Source organism: Phycodurus eques, chromosome 16 (genome assembly GCF_024500275.1).
Source record: "Phycodurus eques isolate BA_2022a chromosome 16, UOR_Pequ_1.1, whole genome shotgun sequence".
Lineage (NCBI taxonomy): Eukaryota > Metazoa > Chordata > Actinopteri > Syngnathiformes > Syngnathidae > Phycodurus > Phycodurus eques.
The window spans coordinates 17,568,049-17,591,080 of record NC_084540.1 but is presented as its reverse complement, the minus strand read 5'-3'; the positions used below and the strand labels follow the sequence as shown (position 1 = coordinate 17,591,080).

The 23,032-nt window shown below is 42.2% G+C and overlaps 5 protein-coding genes across 5 annotated transcripts; 2 read left to right on the top strand and 3 right to left on the bottom strand.

Annotated features, from left to right (window-relative positions):
• Nucleotides 1–226: 226 nt before the first annotated feature.
• LOC133415366 (eukaryotic translation initiation factor 3 subunit G-like) lies at nucleotides 227–2,198 on the bottom strand. Its single transcript, XM_061701356.1, has 6 exons — nucleotides 2,148–2,198; nucleotides 942–1,000; nucleotides 773–856; nucleotides 564–700; nucleotides 381–487; nucleotides 227–309 (listed from the first exon to the last, which is right to left on the bottom strand). Exons 2-6 carry the CDS (start codon nucleotides 949–951, stop codon nucleotides 294–296), a joined length of 354 nt encoding a protein of 117 aa, XP_061557340.1. The 5' UTR covers nucleotides 952–1,000; nucleotides 2,148–2,198; the 3' UTR covers nucleotides 227–293.
• Nucleotides 2,199–3,130: 932 nt separating this feature from the next.
• On the bottom strand, nucleotides 3,131–6,265 carry LOC133415275 (eukaryotic translation initiation factor 3 subunit G). The gene is made up of 10 exons (XM_061701204.1): nucleotides 6,166–6,265; nucleotides 6,040–6,086; nucleotides 4,856–4,944; nucleotides 4,729–4,788; nucleotides 4,548–4,652; nucleotides 4,278–4,473; nucleotides 3,713–3,823; nucleotides 3,490–3,626; nucleotides 3,307–3,413; nucleotides 3,131–3,235 (listed from the first exon to the last, which is right to left on the bottom strand). Exons 1-10 carry the CDS (start codon nucleotides 6,186–6,188, stop codon nucleotides 3,220–3,222), a joined length of 891 nt encoding a protein of 296 aa, XP_061557188.1. The 5' UTR covers nucleotides 6,189–6,265; the 3' UTR covers nucleotides 3,131–3,219.
• Nucleotides 6,266–6,548: 283 nt separating this feature from the next.
• Nucleotides 6,549–11,733, bottom strand: ppan (peter pan homolog). The gene is made up of 12 exons (XM_061701203.1): nucleotides 11,557–11,733; nucleotides 11,118–11,288; nucleotides 10,932–11,033; nucleotides 10,624–10,674; nucleotides 10,269–10,439; nucleotides 9,903–9,979; nucleotides 9,059–9,166; nucleotides 8,793–8,916; nucleotides 8,636–8,714; nucleotides 8,334–8,463; nucleotides 7,176–7,336; nucleotides 6,549–7,104 (listed from the first exon to the last, which is right to left on the bottom strand). The coding sequence occupies exons 1-12, from the start codon at nucleotides 11,569–11,571 to the stop codon at nucleotides 6,701–6,703; spliced, it is 1,593 nt and encodes a 530-aa protein (XP_061557187.1). The 5' UTR covers nucleotides 11,572–11,733; the 3' UTR covers nucleotides 6,549–6,700.
• Nucleotides 11,734–12,302: 569 nt separating this feature from the next.
• On the top strand, nucleotides 12,303–17,883 carry angptl6 (angiopoietin-like 6). Its single transcript, XM_061700696.1, has 7 exons — nucleotides 12,303–12,755; nucleotides 13,883–14,353; nucleotides 15,084–15,221; nucleotides 15,361–15,553; nucleotides 16,280–16,473; nucleotides 17,274–17,544; nucleotides 17,609–17,883. Exons 2-7 carry the CDS (start codon nucleotides 13,883–13,885, stop codon nucleotides 17,791–17,793), a joined length of 1,452 nt encoding a protein of 483 aa, XP_061556680.1. The 5' UTR covers nucleotides 12,303–12,755; the 3' UTR covers nucleotides 17,794–17,883.
• Nucleotides 17,884–18,122: 239 nt separating this feature from the next.
• On the top strand, nucleotides 18,123–21,499 carry si:ch211-66e2.5 (cell adhesion molecule 4). The gene is made up of 3 exons (XM_061701651.1): nucleotides 18,123–18,297; nucleotides 19,159–19,281; nucleotides 21,157–21,499. The coding sequence occupies exons 1-3, from the start codon at nucleotides 18,249–18,251 to the stop codon at nucleotides 21,414–21,416; spliced, it is 432 nt and encodes a 143-aa protein (XP_061557635.1). The 5' UTR covers nucleotides 18,123–18,248; the 3' UTR covers nucleotides 21,417–21,499.
• The last annotated feature ends 1,533 nt before the right edge of the window (nucleotides 21,500–23,032 follow it).

The window sequence follows — 23,032 nt, the reverse complement described above, 5'->3', positions numbered from 1 at the left end:
TTAAGCTTGCTCAAAGATGAATTGTTTTCAGAAATTCTAACAGTTGCCAACACATTTGGGGCGGAATGAGGGCTGACTCACTTGCATGACACAAAACTAACTTCAAGGCAAGAAATGTGTGCTATAATGCTTGATGTAGTTTGACTAATGTGTGTGATAGACATGTTAGACACCTGAGCAATAAAACAAGCATAATTTCTCCTTTCAAAGAAAAGAATATGCAAAGTGATGAAATTCTCTTTTATTAAGGTAACAGCCATATTTTAGCACGGTGATAAAATGTGGTAAAAAGTTCATTTGTTTGATGGTCTGCAAAAAGAAAAAGTGGTCAGTCAGTTTCAGTGTTTGAATCCTGGACATTTTGAGCAGTGTCGCCTTACTTGGCCCATTCAACATTGAGAATAAGATGATCGTATCCGAATCCTGACACGCCTGCGATGGCTCTGGCCGCATCCTCACGACGGTGGAAACGGATGAACGCGAAGCCCTGCGACGCATGGGCACGTTTGATTTAGTTTTTGTGTTCTGCCGCGAGTACAAACTGTGACCGTGTGAAGGCTCACCTTGGACTGCCCGGTGTTCTTGTCTTTGGCCAGATAGATTCTGGAGATAGAGCCGTAGGGTCTGAAGAGCTCCTGCAGTCCAGTCTCGCAGGCGTCCTCGGACAGGTTGGTCACGCGGATAGTGGTGTTGTCGTCAGCTACAGATGTTTTGGTTTATTTAGAAGCAGCATCCACCATGAATCTTTTTGAAATGAAATTCTTGATCTCACCTCTGCGCGTGCCACCGTCCCTCAGGCAGGGGGGCACATACTTGTCAGTCTTTCTCTGCGCCGGCTGCACGCGCTCTGGTTCGTCTTGATTTGACAAAAAAAAAAACGAGGACGTTTTACAAATGTATTTCACTATCTTTGATTGAATTTGCGATACACCACAACAAACCATGTGACATTTCGCTCTTGTTTTTCTGGGTCCTCAGCCTGGTCTTGGGCGTACAGATCCTGAGGAAAGTAGGAAGATGTGCTTATCAGACCCATCCTGCACTGTTACCTCCACCAAGAAGTCTCTGCGGGAGGCTTTTAAACTCCTTTTTAAAGATCCTCGCTCAGCTTGAAATACACCTCGAAGAACTCTTCCTTGAACTAGAATGATCACGAACAAATTTAATCTCCGGAATGCTGCCGTGAAATTAGTATGGGCTATTCCCATTTGCTTTGTTTTTTTTTTTGCTGCTGTGTCACCTCCTTAAAAAAAAAAAAAAAAAAAAAAAAAAAAAAGCAAAGTTAGGGCTTTCTTTTCCAACAATGACAAACATTGCAGAGTTGAGGTCCACTTAGCAGCTCCACTTCCAACTTTCTTCTAGGCTGCTGCGTCACCACTTCCAAATATGGGATGGCCACACCGCCATCACCATTGTCGCTGCACTTTGGCGCCTTTCACACTGAGCAAGTGCAGTGTGAAAAGCCCTGAACATGTCATAAAATGGTTAAATAAAATGTCCGTCGTTGTTTTCCAAAGTAAAAGCAGATGTTTCCAACTGTCTTATTTTGATTAAATACAATCAGTCTGCTCCACAAATTATGAATATTTACTATTGAGAGGCTAAAAGTCAAACAAGGCCTCTAAACAATCTTGTTTAGTTTCACAATTTTAATTAGAACAAAACTTGGTTCTAATAATGTCATTGTTAATAGCGTTTTTTTTTCCATATGTGCGAAAAGAACAATCGATTAAAATAAAAAATAGGATTTTATGAATTTTATTTTCAAGCCAAAACGCTTGGTCTAAACTAAATGCTAAACGTTTAGCTTCCTCCCAACAGTAGCTTATGTCACAACCTAAGACGTCGACGGTCCACCCTTTTTTTCTCGTCTACTTGCGTCAATTGTTCAACTTTCATGTTTTTTAGTGGCATTCATAAATCTCCTAAGACAAAGAAAAAAAAATGAAAAAATTAATACACCTAAAACTCCGGGTCAAACACGTGAACGCGCAAGCCGCCCGTCAGGCACCGAGTTACGACGACGCTCGTGAGTGTGTTTTACCTTCTTCATCTACTTACTAAGGGAGGGATTTAAGGGAGGGATTTAAACATGTTATTGGGTTTAAAAAAAAAAAAAGTTGAGGTTTTTAGTGGAAAACACTCACTCGTCGTATTCAATGGACGGCGTGTCAGGTGCTGTTTCAGGACTGCAAAGATTGAAACAGCGCGCGAACACAGCGCGATTATGACACACTTCCGGATTTAGAAATTCAGAATAAAAGCGCCGTGTGTCGAATAGTAAATATTTTAATGGGGGAAAAAATAAACATGCAAATGGTGAAAACGTAATCCGGTGGTAACTGTCTCCTTGTGCCACGTGACGTCACAACTCACGTATTCTTGCGCAGCTAAACAAACTAGTTCACGGCGCACCGTTAAAAACGTCGTATGTCGAGACTTCCCTAGCCTCAGACGCACGCACAGCTTCCTTAAACTCAATTTATGGCAAGCCTTAACATTTAATGAATAGACTGGATATTTGTTGAATATATCTGTAATTCAATTTCGCCTAGTCAAAAAGAACATAAGGGATATCCCTATTGTGATTCCTCCAATCAACAATGAGCATTTCAGATATTGCCATGTTGCCATTCATTGTGTTTGGGGGTTCGTCATTAGAGATATCTCCAATTCAGTTGCAGATATCCGCTATGTGAATTACAGATATCTACAACGGAACTGTAGCTCTCTCTCAACTCCAGCTTGAGAGATCTACAGTTTGATTGACTAGTCATAATTCCAGTTCAAGATATCTCTAATTCACCTCAATTCAAGGTATCTACGTGTCCATTTTCGGCTATCCAAAATCAAGTTCTGACTAGGCGAAATCCAAATGAAGACATCTGTCACCGGAATCATGACTAGTCGAAATCAAATTGTAGCCCTCTCAAACTGGAGATAGGGACAATCAATCTAAGTCCAGATATCTAACGCGCGAGCAGTTATCAAATCTAACTTCAGCAAGGCAAGAATTGAAGTGAAGTGTCCTATAATGCTTGATCCTTGATGTATTTTGACTAATGTATGTGATAGACACCTGGGAAATAAAACAAGTGTACTTTATCCTTTAAAGAAAAGTGACAAGTGATGAAATTAATTAATTCTCTTTATTAAGGTAACAGCCATATTTTAGCACAGCAATAAAATGTGGCCTTGTGATGGAATATTCTGAAGTTCTCAGTTGTTTGATGGTCTGCAAAAGAAAAAAGTGGTCAGTAGGCTTCACAGTTTGAATCCTGGACATTTTGAGCAGTGTTGACTTACTTGGCCCATTCAACATTGAGAATAAGATGATCGTATCCGAATCCTGACACGCCCGCGATGGCTCTGGCCGCGTCCTCGCGACGGTGGAAACTGATGAACGCGAAGCCCTGCGACACGTGGACACGTTTGATTTAGTTTTGGTGTTCTGCTGAGAGTACAAACGGTGACCGTGTGACGGCTCACCTTGGACTGCCCGGTGTTTTTGTCTTTGGCCAGATAGATTCTGGAGATGGAGCCGAAGGGTCTGAAGAGCTCCTGCAGGTCAGTCTCGCGGGTGTCCTCGGACAGGTTGGTCACGCGGATGGTGGCGTTGTCGTCAGCTACAGACATTTGGGTTTATTTAGAAGCAGCATCCACCATGAGAACTTCAATATTTTTCTTTTTGAAATGAAATTCTTGATCTCACCTCTGCGGTTGGGCTGCATGGACTCGCCTCTGCGCGTGCCACCGTCCCTCAGGCTGGGGGGCACGTACTTGCCAGTCTTGCTCTGTGCAGGCTGCACGGGCTCTGGTTCGGCTGATTTGACAAAATGGAGGACATACAAAATTCCATAATTATTACACATTATTTCACTATAATTGACTTTGACAAATACAATACAAAAAAACCATGTGACATTTACCTCGTCTCTTATTCGTCACAATGTAAGCATGAAGGTTTGTTGTACTGACTAATATTTTTTGATTGAGGGGGTGGGGCATTTTTGTTCATTTTCAAATGTGTTGGGTCCGGGGTGTCAGCAAATGAGAGAGTAGAACTGGCTTGCTTTCAACCCCCCGTCGAGTGACTCTGTGCGAGTTGTGGCCATTGAAAGCTCATGTATAAATGTGCTGAGTAGTCCCCCCCCCCCAATAATATGATTGAAAGTGCACTCATTGACCACTTGCGGGGGGGATAACAAAAATGTTCTAACTTCCCATGAAAATGTTCCACCCATTTGCAACCCGAGCGCCATGCGCACTCGTGGTACCTGAGCCGGCGGGCTTGTCCTTGTCGGTGGTGGAGAGGCCGAGCTGCTCGGCCAGCTCCTTCTGCATGGGGCCCAGCGTGTCCTTGTAGGGACAGCGGGTGGTCCAGTGGTCGCCTTTACAGATACGACAAGACACGATCTTCTGCCCCTTCAGCTTGTTCATGGGGTCCTCATCCTGGTCTTGGGAGTTCAGATCCTGGAGGAAAGTAGGCGGTGGTGCGCGTCAGACCCATCGTGCGGCGTTTCCTCAGAGCGAGAGCCGACCCTCACCTCTTTGCTGGAGATGAACGTCATGAAGACGTCGTCGCTGACGGTGGTGGTGGCCACATTCGGTCCCGCGGCGTCAAACTCGGAGTTGCCGAATTTCTTCCAGTTCTGGAGGAGACAGGGAAACGTTTTGCACATCATTCGTGCTTCATTTCTACTCAACTCAAGCCTTTTAAAATCCCACCTTCCTCCTCGCCACAGCTTTGGAGGCTTTCCTGGTCTCAATCTTGAACGTCCGCACAATCTACAGAAAAATGAAATTAATGTCGCTTTTTACTTAGCGATGCTACTAAAAAACAAGTCGAAAGTACCTTCAACTTCTTTCCATCGTCGTCGATTTTGTACTCTGTAATAGTTTTGATGTTTCCTTTGATGGTTTCTTTGAGGGGTGGAAGCGTTCCTGTCAAAAAGACAAATAGGAGTGCCTTCAATCTGGCAGATTATTCTAAAATGATACGGCACCCAACTACATTGGACCCGCCGCATTTTTGCAGTTCCCAATTCACCTACTTGCAGATTTTTTTGGAACCTATCCTGTTATTCATGGAAAAACTCACCTATTTGTGATTTTCTGAAACCTGGCAAAAATAGTCGCCTTTCCCACCCCATGGCAAAATATTGTCTACAGTATGTATGACAATTAGTATCTCTTTAAAACAACAAACGCTTTTTGTCAGCCATAAGCATGCCCAAAACACTATTTTCCAAATGTCTTATTTTGATTAATAACAAAGTTACTACAAAATATAAGAATACTGTTGAGAAGCTGCAATTGCAAGGATTGACAATGTTAAGTCAAGCAACGCCTCTAAATGATTAATCTATTATCAAAATAGCTGTCAATTATTTTTGATAATCAATTGGCTTTCGATTAATTGTTGCACCTCTATATTATTGAACCTTTTAGATGTTAAATCATGAGGCACCTTGTTTACATGTTGGAACAAAAGGGACTTTTTTTTCAAGCGGAAGCACTGATTTACACATTGTAAAGAAAATAATTTAAAATATTATTATTAATATTTATATGAGTTAATGACTGGGTGAAAAAAAAACAGCCTGTTTGGTTTCACAGCTTTCAGGAGAACAAAACTTGGTTCTAAAGTCATTGTTCATAGCTTCTTTTTTACATATATAAGCGAAAAAAACAATGAATTAAAATCGAAAATCGGATTATGTGAATTTTATTTTTAAGTCAAAACGCTTGGACCGAGGGACACTACAGAGTGAAACTAAATGCTAACCGGCTAGCTTCCTCCCAACAGTAGCCTACGTCACAACCTAAAACGCATGTCGACGGTCGACCCTTTTTCCTTGTCTACGTCCATCAATTGTGCAACTTTCATGTTTATTGGCGACAGACACAAAGCTCCTAAAACAAAAATATGAGTACACGCAAAGCTCCGGGTTAAACACGTGGACTCGCAAGCCGCCTAGCTGGCCTCATCCGTCCGCAAGACACCGAGTTACAACGACGTGAGTGAGTGTGTTTTACCTTCGTCTACTTCTTCTTCGACTTGGTCGGCCCAGCTGGGCTTGGAGCTAATAGAGAGATTGAAAAATGTTGTTGGGTTAAAAATTAAAAGGAAGAAAGTGGACGTTTTTAATGTAAACCACTCACTCGTCGTAGTCGATCGACGGCATCCCGAGTGGTCGCCTAGCTTAGCTTGAGGACGGCAAAGACCGGAACAGTGCTAGAAAACGTGCCATGACGTCGACATCACTTCCGGTGCTAGAAATTCGGAATAAAAACAGCGCAGATGTCGAAGTCTATTTCACAGTAAAATTGTCAAGCATCGTCGGTACGGCTTAAAGCAAAACCGAATTTCTAAGTCGGAACGAGATGTAGTCCGTCACTAAGATGCCATATTTTAAACTATAGACTTCTCCATATTAGTGAGTAGTATGATTTGTACTGTACTTAAAAAAAATACACTAGATTTGAATTAAAACAAATTTGGATGTATTACTTACCTACTTATCACCAGGTCAACACCCTACATTACAAGTGACCCAAATTAAGTTAATACATTTTTCTTAAGCAATTTATTAGAAATGAGCATTTCCATAATCGTACAGTGACATTGCAATAAAGTTGTCCATCCGCCTTTGCAGTTTTCCAGCAAACAGTCAATGTCTATCAACAATCAAAGCGCTCATCCTTTTCCCTTCTTGTGTTTGAAGCCTTGCTTTGCTCCCCCGCCACTTTTCTTGTTGAAGACCACTTTGCTCTTCTTGCTCTTGGACTGGAACGCTTTGCCTTTATTTATTTTTCCGGAGAAAGTTCTCTTTCCTTCAAATTTCTTCTTGCCCCCAAACCTATTTTCCCTGTCGCTGGTTTTCTTTCGGAATGGCTTTCCTCCAGGCGACTGTTTCTTTCCAAATGGTTTCTTCTCTTGGTTGCCAAATTTCTTTGCCTGTTTATCCTTGTACCGCCCTCCCGGGACACTTCTTTTTGCACCTTTATCTTGGCGAGATGTTTTATCGCCAGAGAGTTTCCTCATCTTTTTGGCAGGCCCTCGAGGTCCATCTTTGCTTCTCCTCTTCTTGAGAAACATATCTAAAGAAGAAGGGTTTGGTCAAAAGGACTGACTTAAAAGAGAGCACTTGTTTTGGTGTATGGATTCTAACCTTCATCCGGCTCCTCTCCCACAGCCTGCCTGTAGTACTCGGCCTCGTCATCTGACTCCACGGCCGCCCCCGCTCCATCGCCCTGCACGCCCGGATCCTCCACCTCGTTGTCCTTGTCCTTATCATCTGCTTTCCTTTTGATGCCTGCTAAGCTCTTCTTCCTGTTTGCAGGCAATATCTTTTTAAAATTGGGCCAGATTTGAACATATTCCCAAATCAGCACAGGCCCAATTTGATCCTGATTAACTATCCTGTGGTGTAGACATGTTAAAGGGTAACATCGCATCCATTTTCTGAACCGCTTATCCTCACAAGGGTCGTGGGAGTGCTGGAGCCCATCCCAGCTATCATTGGGCAGGAGGCGGGGTACACCCTGAACTGGTTGCCAGCCAATCGCAGAGCACACATAAAGGTCTACATAAACAACCATTCACACTCGCATTCACACCTTGGGGCAATTTAGAGACTTCAATTAACCTACCATGCATGTTTTTGGGATGTGGGAGGAAACAGGAGTGCCCGGAGAAAACCCACGCAGGCACGGGGAGAACATGCAAACTCCACACAGGTGGGGCCGGGGATTGAACCCCAGTCCTCGGAACTGTGAGGCAGATGCCACCGTGCCGCCCTGTTTATTTTGTGTTCCAGGAAAACAATATCAATCAGAATACTGTGTTTGGACTAGTGTTGGCTCATACATCGTATTGTTGCCGAACAAAATAAAAAAGTTGAGTTTAGTTTCACCTTAAGTTTTTTTTCTGCAGAGGATAAAGGAAATATCACCGAGTATTGTTATATTATCTGTCTAGATGTGTAGCTGCACCATTCTGTGTTCAGATAGTTATAGATGCTAATTGCTACCCTGTGTTCCTATGACGTTTCCCATTGTATGTTGGCATTGAGCTCGCCCTTTTTTTGGGGGCAGTCTCGATGCCTATTGGCACTAAGTTGCCTCTCATAGGTGGTCTAGGTACTACACCAGACATCTGATTTGGGACAGAAGACTTACAATTGTTGGAGATATCATTTTGAGTGTTGTACCACGTTGGTCACCTTAAGTATAACACATGATAAGCAGTACAAATTCACCCCAAATTTGTTTTCGACATGTGTGGGGTCTCACATATTAAAAAAATTGGCAAACAGGACATAACGTACTTGTGTTCCTCCTTTTGCTTTGTCTTCTGAGCGACGTTCTTCTCCTGCTTCTTCCGGCGTTCCGCTTTGGCCTTCATCTGGGCCTCTTTCCTCTGTAGGATCTCCTGGATGTCCTCCTCCGTTTTTGAGACTACGAGGAGAGTTAGCTTTAAATAAGTATGTTCCCTTGGCTCCACATCCACATGAAATAGCTTCAAGTGCATCAGTAAGCGTTTACTTAGCGAAATCACAGATTTCATCGAGACTGCGTCATCCTCTGCACCAAAACGAGCAGATGGGCCAAGACAGCCGAGCGCACTTACTTGTGGCGTGATACATGACATTCCCCCCCGCCATGCCATCTTGTATCTTGGTCAGCTGCAGAGTCATTCGAGGCCCGATCTACGCACAAAGAGCTCCAGATGAGAAAGACTTTCAGTTTTAAAAACACAAAAACCCCATCGATGCGCATGAGCCTACCTCCGTCAAACGGATGGCACTCTGCTCGGACGCCATGTTGCCTCGGCCCGAATACACCTGCGGCAGCTCGGTGATGTTGTGCTCGCCGTCCTGTTCGGCTTCGCTTTCCGAAAGGTTTGCCCCTCTGGGAAGGTGCATCAAATGGCTCAGATACAACACAAGCAAACAAACCTTTTCCTTTTCTATGGTTGGAGTTATCTCATGTATCTCATATCTGTATCATGTATCTCGTTGAAAGAAACCTGAGAGAATTGTGTTCCCCTTACTTCATCATCAGCTCACTGATGTCCTCAAATTTGCTCATGTTGGGGAACCTCTCCTGCATCAGCTTCTTGACACCGCGGCTCATGCCCACCGGGACCACCTTCAGGCTGCTGCAAGGTAAGACAACCATGACAGTTTGACATTTCCAATTTTGAAACAGTCAGAAAAATGTCTCTTGGATCGCGGTGGGGCCCATCAGTGCGTTTACTTTGAACATACATCACTGAGCAGTCAAGTCCGCAGTTTGTCATCATCTGGGCCACACACACACAACATTTGTCACTGTCCAATGAAAAGCATTCGTCTCCAAATGGTGAGTTTTTGTTGTGTTTTGGAGCGGGGAAAAGATGGTGCTTTTCATTGGACAACAACCTATATTTGTAAGCAAAACATATATTTACTTTAGATGCATCATATCTCCCCATCCAGTGGATGAGGGGATTTATTTCCTCAACATTTTAAAATGTTTAATTTTGTTAATAAATGTCAAAAAAAATATGTATTGTTAAATGAAAATGAGTAAAGTCTTAAACCTTATTTTCCAGGACAATCTGTTGTGTCAGTCCGCCCACCCCCCTTTTCAGTCAGTGTTGTTAATACAGAGGCCTTATTCAAATGCCACTATACAATAGGGCAGCAACTATGTTAAGAATTAAATATAACAATCAAATAATTTGATTTTGATTTATTGAACAACAAAATGAACATGTGGGCTTCAGGTATTAATGTTGTGCACTTAGAGTCACCATCCTCTCGTAGTACACTATAATATATCTGTAACTTAGACTGTCTGTGGCTTTAAATGGTGTGATGAAATAAGGAAGTCAAGTTTGTTAAGAGACTTACTAATGCCGGAACTCGATTTCCTGGGTCTCCGGGCTGTAGTTGAGCAACACGCACCTCTTGATGGTGTTGAGGAGCACCTTGCGGGCAGGGGGAGGGGGGGGGAGACAACTCATCAGAACTCTACTTCAAACCAGCACATTAAATAAGTGCTGAGCAGAGCAATCAGAAAGCGTTTACTTTTGAAAAATCTTCACAGTGGAACTCAGAAGACTATACTTTCATCATATTAGTCAGCAAGTCCGAACAGACACAAAAGGAAAGATCTGAAACAGTCGGTGCAAGCAAACTGGGTTTTTGGGCTGGCACTAGCCTGTTCAGACGCTTCTTCCATGAAACGTGAACTCACTGATGTGGCTCTCAGAATACCTTGTGCACATTAATGGAGGGGAACATGTTCTGGAACATGGTGGCCATCAGTTTGATGTGCATGCCGTCGGATCCAAAGTTGTTGAGGATGAGCAGCGGGTGGTGCGTGAACTGCTTCCCGTGCATCCGGTGCTTCTTTAGAGACGAGACCACGTCTTTCACCAGAGTGTACTGCAAAGAGGACAATCGGCTCTTTATACCAGCTCAAATTTAAAATGAATTACAAATGGAACAGTCGAGTGCATCAGTGCGTTTACTTTGAAAAACATCACTTGGAAATCAAGTAGAAAAAAAGTGTCATCACTTGCACCTGTCCATATGCAATTCTTATGTTTAGAGCACATACAGTATTTACCTTGAGCACTTTGAAGTAGAGCGTGGGCCCTTTGGGGAGTCTTGCGAGCCTCTGTATATGATTTAAAAAAAAATGTTAGCATGCAGAGGAACAACCTTTCATTAGCTTGATAGACTCAAAAAATCTATATGGGCCCATGTTGTTTAAAATCTATTATAAATTGCATTTTAGATGTTGGAAAACAGAATCTCTGCTGGTTGCAGCCAAGTCATGCACTCCATTTTACCTTAACTGCTTACTCGATCCAATTAGTCCATTCTGCCCTTTTCTCTTTAACACCAAGTACGCTTTCTTTTGTGTTCTCTCACCATAGTAACACCGGCGGGCGTTTTGCCGAAGATCATGAAGTGTGTCACTCCTATTGGTCCCGCTACGGCTACGAAGTCTTTCAGCACATTCTTTTTCCTGACCTGGTACAGGTTATATTAATTTTATGTTATTATTTGACAATGCAAATGAGAGGCCACCAATGATAGGAACCCATTAAATTACACCTTTAAATGCTCTGCAGTGTAGGGCTCCATGACTCTCCTGACATCTGTGATGAGCTGAGCCACGTTTTTCCCCACCTGACCCCGATGGAAGACGAACGAGTGGGGCACGGATCGGTACGTCTCCTGGGCCACATGGTTGGCCTCTGCTCGGGACTTCTTCTGATTTTTGGTCTAAAAATCAAGCAAATGGCAAAGAAGCATTGTTACGTAATAATCCTCTTTTACTTACTTTATGGTATACAATTAATGCTTTTAGGCCAGACAGACCTCGTAAATTGTTTTACCATCAACACGATTATAATAAGAAGAACCAAACATTTAGAATGTATGTTCATAAATAAGTCTTGCTTGGTATAAAAATATAACCTTTATCTTAGTTTACTTTCGGCCAGCTCTAGAGCTAACATGCTAGCACATGGCAAGGAGGCTACCTACTTACCTTCGACTTGCCCATGATGAAGCGAAACGTACAGTTTGGGACAAAATCACTTCTTTCACTGTTTTAATATACAAAATGTATAGCGACTATTTTTTTAAACCGACAATTCCTAGAACGCTACCGAGGTTTACATCGCCACTCCATCCACGTGGTTCCTCTGTGTGCCACACGCTAATATGTCCGTGTTACCGTTTGCACTTACACTGTTGTTCCCAGCTACAGCTAAGGTCATTGTGCCAGCGCGCTGACGTTTTGCAGTCGAAATAATACAATGTGTGTTACAATCGTCGATTAATATGCATGTAGAACCATGTGGCAAGTTTTAAACGCATTACAAATTTCAGTCAAAAATGTTTTAAAAAAGTTAAGTGGTACCGTGGTCTGTTGATTTTGCCATTAATTATTGTCATAATAAAAATGTAAAGGCGTATTATTATTTAAAAAATACATTATATACACAAGAAGATATATTTAACAAACTAGAAAGGGGGCGGTATCGATAGAATTAATAGTAAGTGTCAATTATATATATTTTAAATACTCCTTTTTATTCACACAAAAAAAAAAAAAAACATTAACTTAATTGATTCCTCAGTAAATTTATGGCCTCCCACTGATAATCAGTTACGGACTTTGCAATCAATACATTTAGTTAATTCGTAGTACAGTTTCCAATTGTGACACGTTGTGATGATGATTTTTATTATTATTATTAGTAGCAGTAGCAGTATTAGTGGTAGCAGCTGTACTACTGAACTAATTTACTTTTTGTTAAATTCCTCAACAAATCTGTACAACAATAGCCTGTTGTAAATACGTTACATATCAGTGTGCATTGAACCACAAAACAAATATGATCAGATTTATATCTGTTGTATCAAGGGAAATGGAGTGTGTTTCAGCCTTTCAGGTTGATGTTGAGGGAGGAGACGCATCCCAGACCTCCTCCAGTGAGCATGCAGCTGGGAGGCGTGATTTTGCACACATACATACTTTGTAATTAGCCCTCTCCCTCATTCAACATCCTGTACAGGCCATGACCCCTGCACACAAACAAGGGGCTGCAGGACGAGCTGCCCAGTGTTAATCTTCTCCCACTCCCCATCTATCCACATTTTCCTCAGGATCATAACGTCAGGAAATTTTCAGGAGGATTGTCTTGATTCGGCCAATTGAATTTTGAAGAAGCAACGGCCACAGTAAGTTTTTAATTAGTCTGATGCTGATAGAATAGCTATCACGTTTATTGCATGGCAGAAAATATTTACCCTGCAAAGAGTATTTTTATTTCACAAATGTTTTTAAATTTCAATGTTACACAGCTGACTTTAGTGTACTAAAAAGGAAGTGTCTCATTAACATACGATAACATAACTATTAACATACGATAACTACTAACTATTTAACATGAAATAATGACACCTCATACAGAGAAACAAACATTTTAATTATATCTGGCATTGTTTTTAATTGGGATTAGATTACTTTTTATATAATTTTGGGACATTTTTTTAAAATGTGGTTTTATATATGTTCAATTTAACAGAGTAGATTAGGTTTCGACTGCATTGTGGCTGGTGACCAGGTCAGGGTGTACCCCGCCTCTCGCCCAAATTTAGCTGGGATAGGCTCCAGCACACCCGTGACCCTAGTGAGGATAAGCGCTATGGAAAATGGATGGATCGATATATTTTAAACTACCCGATTTAAAGATACCACTAGTACAGTGAATTTAAAATATTTTCCTTTTGAAAGTAAAGCTTCAGATTCACACATGAACCCCTCTCTAGAAGACTTTTTGTGTTGAGAAGGTGTCGAGATTTTACGATTGTTGTGTTTACGACGTTGACGGTGCTTGTTTTGACAATGCGTCCAGGTGCCTGCGACATGGAGGTGTGTGTTGATTCTGGACACCTTGTGTTTGCGCCTGCACTGTTGACTGATCAGTACATTTCTGCCACTGTTGTATTATGTCAATTTGTAAGGAAACATGTGGTCAGCACAAGTGGCTGACGGCAATGTGGCCCTTAGATGGAGGTGGTCATGTGACACGCACACACTATTACTGGATTTACACTTGTGTGGTAGATTTGAGTCACACGATTGGACAGGAACAGCAAGTAAGGTGATGTTCGCGAAGGCTGGATTCATACGTGACACAAATCAAGGCTGTCTGACGCAGTGATGAAGAAGAGTGCAGGAACAGGAAAATGAAATCGGCTGTACTGTTCAATGTGAACTTTCTATTTGACTCAGTGTTGTTCTGCATTAAATATAAATACATTTAATTATAAATATCCTAATCATTGTTCTGTCTTCTCAAAAGATGGAGTATGCACCAGTAATAGGACTGAGTCTTCTCTTGGCGTTAAGTCTGGACCCGCTACAAGTCAATAGCCTGAGATCCATTAGAGAGACCACGGAGAAACATCCGCCAAGTTCCTCGGACGTCAAAGCGGGCCGTTGCTCCTATACGTTCATCGTTCCCCAGCAGAAACTATCCGGAGCGCTGTGCTTGGACACGAAGGCCGCCAGCACTGCCGCCAACCAGTCGGAGGTGGCTGCGTTGCGGGCGGAGCTGAAGCGCCAGCAGGAGCAGCTGGAGAGCCTGCAGACCCTGCTGGAGCAGGAGGGCAGCTTCGTTACGGAGATGAGAATCCTGCGCAAGGAGAGCAGCGGCATGAACTCCCGCATCGCCCAGCTCTACAGCCAGCTGCTGCACGAGGTCATCCACAAGAAGGACCAGGCATTGGAGCAACGCAGGGTGGAGAACCTCCTGCTTAACGCGACAACGCATGTGAGTATAGTCAACCCTTGCTTATTCGCAGTTGTTTTTTTTCTGTAGAACCCATCCTCAGCTATTTGCCCAAAAACTCAACGATTTGGTCATGCAATACGTTGAAACATGCACGTTTCGTTTTGTTTTGTGCTCTTTCTGTAACAGAAGATGGCACCAAAGCCTTGGCAAGTAGGAAAGTAGTAATTGGTGTCAAGGCAGTAGATCGTTGTACCAATCAACCAACCAACCAAAGCTGTGCCAATGTCTCCAGAACTGGGAGTGATATCGTGTAATCTTAGTTCTGAACGCATATTGAGAGGAACATGTCTCTGGCAGATACATTTATACATTAGATTTCTTAAAACAGCCTGTAAAGTGTTGACTTTTGCACTCACGAACATTTCATTTGCACTACTCCACCAAAGTTTACTGAGTAATAATGTCAGAGCGTCATTATAGGCTACTTTAATTTTATGTAGGCTCGTTTTACTCTAATTATACCACTTGTATGCCATGTAAAGTACAGTTTGAAATGATATTAAAGTGTTTTGGGATTATATTTTTGGTTTCAACTATTAATACAGGCAATTCTGATCATTTTGGGGGGTGTCAATTACTCAGATTTTTACGCTATTAGCGATATTGCTCAGTCCCTTTCCCCCTTTACTGAACAACCACTTCCTGGTCCCAGTTTTCCCATTTTCTCGTGAAACGCTTGCGTCTAATGCGAGCTGTGAAATTCCATCAGGCGCTACAGGTGGCCAGCAACTTCAGGGAGCTGGAGAAAAAATACGGTGCGCTTACGTCAATGATGGGCTCCCAAAGTCAACTGATTGCCCGGCTGGAGAAGCAATGCCAATGTAAGGAGGCCTCCCAGTCTGACCCGGTAAGAAGGTGCACTGTCATCATATTAAGTACACAATCAGAGCTGAGCATTTTTTTTTAAACAGCCGTTGTGTCATATCAAATTCCTCCGTATGGCTGTACGTTGTGTCCGGCGAGTTTTATGTTTTTTCCCTGTACAGGTGCAGATGGAACCGCCAAAAAGCCGCTTCGGCGCTCTCCTTAATGACAGCTCTGAAATCAGCAACGATCTTCAAAGGGACCAAAATGCTCTGCAGCAAGACAACCCTTTGGGAGCGCTTCTGATTCCCAGCACCACCGCCAGTCCTCTGACGGCCCAGCCTATCATTAGCTTCCCTGTCACCAAGACCCCAGGTATCTACAATCTTATAGTTCGACACTGTTTTATAAACAGTAAATGCTGTACTGCCATAGCATTGGAACGCAGGGGAGGTAAAATTGGAAGAAAATTGAGTGTTCGCCTACCAGTTTCCGCTCTTCTTTGGAGTGTGTCTGGTAGCATTTTTGCACGTGAATGCGGACTGCTGGCTCGCCATCTCTGTTGTACTTCGTGGACCTTGCTTTGCACACTAGGAACAGAAAAGGGCCTCCTCCAACCTATTCTACCAAGTTAGAAGCATACAATTGTCCAAAATGTCTCCCTAAGATGAATAATGAATAACGAAGCCTACTTAAACCCCTTATTGGTTGATTGTCTCAATGTTTTTGTCTGCATACCATAATGTATTTCATTGCTTGCACGAGCAGCAAAGGCCGATGGAGTCATTGACCTCCTTGGGAGGGAGTCTTATCTCTCTGGGAATGCCAAAACAATGTCAAATAGCAGCGTGCACCCCTTATCAGAATGTTTAAAATTAGCAAGCAGAACATTTCAGATGGTCACAACTACTAACATACTGGCCTGGAATCTACCTTGGAATGATCGTTATGTATTAGTGTAGGAGACGTGGCTTTGTGGATATGCCCGCGCATTCCCTCATACCGAAATCTTATCGCTCTTTCCTCATTCTTAACTGAAAAGTCAATTTTGACATTGAACGACAAAGGACCGCGCCCGCTTATGTGTTCCTTGCGACTCAGGGCCGTGGCGGGACTGCCAACAAGTGCTGGACTCCGGCGAGACGACCAGCGGCATCTACCTGCTCCGCTTGCAGAGCGCCAATCGACTCCTGCAGGCCTGGTGTGAACAAAATCAAGCTCAGGGAGGCTGGACGGTCATCCAGAGGAGGCAGGACGGTTCCGTCAATTTCTTCAGGACCTGGGAGCAGTATAAGGTGATTTTACAACCTTTAAAAGTTGCCTTAATGGTTAATTGCGGGAAAAATGGAAGGCCTGAGGCTCAGAGCTAAAACCTTTCACATTTAAATGCACAAGGTAGTCTTTACCAAACTAAATGTTACATTGAAGACAAATCGTTCTCAGAAGTTCCAAGGATGCAGAGTGATTTATATGGAAACTTCACCACCGAGAGAACCTCACTCAATTCACTTTCCATAAATCTACCGTATGTTTCTCGTGATTATTTGTATTATTTATAATATACTCAGACCCGTCGCCAGACGTCAGCCATAAGGAGGGCACATACATTTCATGGGGTGGGCACAATTATTATTACCCTACAGTACATATTTTTCTTAATCCTATAGCCTTCTGTATTCGCGAAGCACTGACGCAGTGCAGTAATCATGTGAAACCAACATCAAATATGACCACGTACAGTCCTCATAATTTAAGATATCGATATGCACAAAACACTTCAACTTATAAGATGTAACACCAGCAGCATTTCTCAGACTTGGGTGCAGTTTAAGGGCTCATCAGCGGGACATGCATTGTGCCAACACATGCACACACAAACACACGCGCACACACGAGTGGGCACACAATCAGCACATAGCTCGGAGCAGTAAACTTATCTCTCTTCCCGTTTACTTTTGATTTGTGTGGCAGCCAGTTTGGGCAGCAACCCAGTTTATCCCGCCCTTTGATGCTTGATGCCACATAACTTGTTTACAACGTTAACATGATGAAATTCAACATGATCAACCAAATTGGTCCGTGCAATGTATTACAGCAAGGCTTTGGGAACCTGGATGGCGAGTACTGGCTGGGCCTGGAGCACCTCTACTGGCTGGCCAAACAAACCAAATACAAGCTGCGTGTGGTTCTGGACGACTGGCAGGGTCGGCAGGTGTTCGCAGAGTACGACAGCTTCCGGCTAGAGTCGGAGAGCGACGGGTACCGACTGCGGGTCGGGCAGTATCGCGGCAACGCGGGCGACTCGCTATCGTGGCACAACAACAAGGCCTTCACCACTCTGGATCGCGACAAAGACGGCTACACAGGTTCACATCCCTATCACGTTCCTTGCTTCGTTGAGGGTTTATTAGTTTCATGTTGTTGTTACAGGTAACTGTGCCCACTACCAGAAAGGAGGCTGGTGGTATCACATGTGCGCCCACTCCAACCTGAATGGCGTGTGGTATCGGGGCGGGCACTATCGCAGCCGTTATCAAGACGGCGTCTACTGGGCGGAATTCCACGGAGGCTCCTACTCACTCAAGCGGGTCCTCATGATGCTCAAGCCCATATAGTGTGTTTGCATCACAACCGTGGGAGGGAATGCGTGTCCGTGCCTTGTACGGCGTTGCACAATCCTTCCTCTCTTTTTGCTGCTTTAGAAGTCCTCCAGTCACATTCACCGATAACTTAATGTCATGACCCTGCCTTGTATTTTTATTGTTTTCTGTTTGGTACAATTCAATAAAAAGACCTATAAATGCTGAAAATGTTGCTTTATTTTTAAAAGAGGCCATGAGTCATTGTCGTTTGCCTCACAGCTCGCATCTGCTTTAAGGTTTCCTGTGAAGGAGGGTGTCGACTCGCTAAGCGTGGCCTTGTGCAACTGAAGCCAGCCGAGCCATTACTATAAGGAGAATCCCCAAGGAGCTTCATCTGATGCAGGACAAGCTAGTAGTCCTGAAGATGTCCATCAACTCAACCTCGTGAAAATCTTCATTTTGCCTTCACGTTTTTATTACCTGGAAGGATGTCGCTTGGGATGTTTATGCCTCTCCTCCTTTGGGCTATATTACATGGTGAGTAACAATGATGTCGAGGACGGTACTGAATACTGCTGGCGTGTCACTGTCTCATGTTACAGCAGTGTCGAGAACCATGACGGGATATACTTGTTTGATGCGAATGGGAACACTATGAAAGCGGAAAGGGAATGTAGTTCTTTGCACGTGATCGTTCATGTTTCAGACTGGAACCTGAAAATGCATTGCCAAATCAAACTGAATCAGCATAATGCATCTTATGAATGTAACAAAACTCTTCAAATAACTGTGTTCAGTAAGTCGAGCTGCTATTACATACTGAATCTTTACCTTTAGGAACGGTAAAACAAAAATACAGTGTGACATCATCAATGTGGCTCCAGTTAAGGACGTCAAGGTAACCTGGAAGATGAAGGGTTCGGTTATCAAATCCAGTTACCTCAGTGACGACTAAATTAAGGCCCCATTGAATTTTTTTTTGTTCTGTTTTGGGGGACTTTAACTAAGTACGAACCAGTATTGGCCATCACAAGTTGCGACTCTCCTCACCGTGCACTAATTAACACACTGTTTGTCCAATGCCAGTTTGCCCTTTAACACATTCATACTCTAAAATCGTGGAGACGTTTGGTGACCCCCCCCCCCCCGCCCAAACACTGCGATGGAAACGGTATTCGTGTTTGGAACAGGCTGTGGAACGACACAGAGAGATACATGTGAGGGCCTACGTGGAGCCTGATACTGCTCCCATGTTGGCGGGCAACACTAACAGGCTTATTTGTGACATCGTCAACGTGGCCCCGGTCCGAAACGTGACCATCGTGTGGCTACGGGGCAACACAATTGTAAGCGAGCGATGTTTCAATGATACCACAGTGACCCTGCAGAACATTTCAGATTCCTTGAGCATTCGGGTGAACAGAGCAGAAAACGGACAAATTTACACGTGCCAGGCTGAGTTGGACCTGGAGCCACATATCTTTATTCAGAGCAACGCCGCCATTAACATCACAGTCGAATGTAAGTACACTCAATCTATTCTGATTCAACTCAGTTGTGAAATGAATGTGCATAACAGTTTAAATGTGCCCTGGAGTTGGCAAGGGACCAGGCCGGGGTGTATACCAACTGACTTCTCTTGCCAAAAGTCAGTTGGTATAGGATTTAGCTTACCCGCCACCCTCATGAGGACAAGCGATACACTGTAGAAAATGGATGGATGAATATGAAGGCGCTCTTCCATGTTTCAAAGTGGTTTATGCAATAAGCAAGCACTGGCGGTTGACGGTGCCACTGAGAGAAAATACATTTCTCACTTGACAGTCCCCCACTCCCCCCGAAATGCACAAAAATGGAACGTGTCCTTGCCAGAGGTGGGTAGAGAACTGTAGCCAAAAATTGTACTCAAGTAAAAGTACTGTTACTTGAAAATAATTATGACTCAAGTAAAAGTAAATAGTAGGCTTCTAAATATTTACTTAACTATCAATAAGTACTGTAAGTACTCAGTTTGTTTTTAAAAGAACTACTCAAGTACTGATCTGGTGAGTTACGATTGATTTATTATTTTTTTTAATCACAGCGTGAACGTCAAACACACATATATACAAAATAGGGAATGCGCAACTTCACATATTGCCCAACAATATCACTTTAACTAGCAAACCTGAATTAAATCGTTATAAAATAACATAAATTAAAAGAAAATTAAAAAAAATAATAATGGCAAATTCAACCACAAGAATTGTCTTAAATTAATTGTCTTTGTTTGCACTCACGAAATAGCACAATAGGCTCACCAGGCAGAGATAACATGGAAAACCCCAATGTGGATTCTTGTAGGCTGAAATGTGGACATCGCTCGGCAGACACAGAGACAGCGCATGACGTTGCTATTCTTCATCATAGTGCGTAAGGTCAACATAGTGTAGATTGAATGTGAGGCCAGCAGTGTTCTGCGTCTTCTCTACAACAACGCCGTTGTTTCCTCGCGTGAATCACTCCTAAAACGTTACTTCCGTGTGAGTGCCCTTTTTTGGTGGAACAGTCATGTGACTAGGCCCGAGACACAAATCTCTCTGACTGACCAAGACAAATAGCTCAAAATTACTCTGACAGATACAGTTTATAGATTACAGTTTACAAAAATGGACGCTAGCTTGGTTATTGCTGGGCTTTGCAAATGATGACATGTGCATGTTTCAACGTATTGCATGACCATTTTGGGGGTACATATGTTGGATAAAGTTGACCTTTGCTTCTCCAGCTGTTGCGGATTCTAAGCTACAGGATTCTGATTTCTTCCTCTTCTGTGATATGGATGGCTTTCTTGCTTACATCATATTATATAACATATAATATATTATTAAATATCATATAACAGCAGCCTGATCGTGTCTCACAATGGACCTCGAGATTCATCGAGATTTAGCTTCAGCAGTAGCGACACTAGCCTATCCTCCTTCAGCATCTTCAGCACGTGTCGTGGTATTCTCCAAGCACTGTTGGAAGTAACTCGCAGTAATTATCACTTTCTGTTGTAACACAGTCATGTAAGGACCGCCACACATCGAGCAACAAGGCCAAAAACCAGTTTAAATGTCGCACAGTGCGGGGGTTCGGAGACTAGTCTTCGTGCGTGGCCTGGTCAGTCATTGGTTTTGCTGCGTACAGTACAAAATGTGAACACAACGTCGTAGATATAGTCAGATCTTGACAAGGAATAGCACCGGGGAATACACGATCACGGCCACCGACAGACACGGAACAGCCACACACGCACACGCTCTCTGAATGTTTTGCGTGAGTCATCATTATCCAAGTCCAAAAATAAAAATAAATTATAGCAAATTATGTTTTTCCATGTTTGTCCAAGTATGTGACTTTCAACCTCAGATGAACCGACTCTGATGGTGACCGAAGACTCCTTTGAGTATGAGCTTGGGGAAACTGTGACTTTAGTCTGCAGTTGTGATGGCAACCCTGCTCCAAACATTTTGTGGAATTCCATCCCCCGCGCACCAAACGTGAGGACCATCAGGGGGCGCCACAACCCTCTTGTGATCACTGGAGCCACGTCGACCAACGTTGGGGTTTACAATTGCACTGCCTGCAACTTTTTTGGGGTGTTTCCAAATCCATCACGCTCACTATGAGGCCACAACATTAGGCACACGTGCACAAGGTACTGAGATACAATGCCAGAACCTTCCAGAACTCAAGTGCAGTTAAACTATGACAAATTAGGGAATAGAGAAAATAAAAATGTAATTCTAATGTGAAAATATTAAAACAATGATCAATTAAATAACAATTCAATTTTAGTATAAAACACATTAATACAATAATAAATTAATATTTGTATGTATTTGAAGAAATATGATAATAATGATCGTTCTTGTTATGATTATCATTATAATATTATTATAATTAATTGTGGATGATCTATTACTGTTATTATTGTACTGTGCATTATTTTTTTTATAATTGTATGAATAATAATTAAATACACCATTAATAACAATAAATACATACAGCAACTCAATAAATAATGCCTAATTCCATGGTTTGCGATTTTCTGACTGAAGACTGAGCTGTGTTTAAATAATTAAGCAGTGTGTTTAAATAACATGTTAAAGCTGATCTGGGAATATGAATTACAGATGTTTTCAAAGGTAAAAGAAATTGAATACTGTCGTACCTCAAAAAATTCTGTATGTGTTCAAATGAAAAGGCTGCTCTACAGGAAGTATGTCAATTATCTAAGAGTCAAGAGCTGTTAGGCTTATGGCTACATTCTACCATTCTACTTATGTTAGAATATGCTGAGTAAAACAAGAGTATATTGTTAATAATTCAAACTTCAGCTTGATATGCTCATATTTTTCTAAGCCTCCACTTTTCCTCTTTGCCTTGACTGATTGCCTTCTCGTGGTGGCATTGCAAAAAAAAAAAAAAAAAAAGCATATATTTGCTGACGCCATGCACAATAACTGTTTTGTATTTAAAGTTTATTTGATTGCACCTGACTTTGGAGGTAGACTAGTAAGTTGTTCAGTCACTGGCGAAGCATCAAATGTTTAAAAGGTTATCTTTTACAGCTATGCAGGCCTGAGAAAACTGTATAAAATATATACAAAATATTATTGCAGTTGTTTTTTTCCCACCTTAATAAATGAGAACTCGGTGTGTTCTACTAAATTTTCCACTTTATTTTTGAAAAAAAAACAGAACATCGTTGTTAAAAAACAAAAACAATGTTCAGTCATCTGATATGCATCAAATCTTTAAAGGCAGTGTTTCAGAACTTTGAAGCCATGAATAAAATTGATAAAATATGTTTTAAAAATATGTGTAACATTTTTTTGGGGATCAATTATTATATTACCACTCTATTACAATTCACCACCACTTCAACAAATGATAACTGATTTTGTTCTGCTAAATTTACCACTTTATTTGACACAAAGAAGAACATTATCATATTACACATTGTTCAATAATTTGATACACAACAGATGTTTAAAGGCTATCTTTTACAGCTTTGTAGCGCTGAAAAACTGTATAAAATATGTTCTTTTTTTTAAACATTTGGAATTGTGTTTTGGATAAATCATTTTGGCAGCCTATTGTAGTTACTTCTCCTCCCACAATAAATGATGACTGTATGTGTTTTACTGTATTTTCTACTTGATTTTTGACACAAAACAGCATCATCATAACACACATTGTCCAGTATAGTAATTTGTTACGCATGAAATGTTTTAAAGGC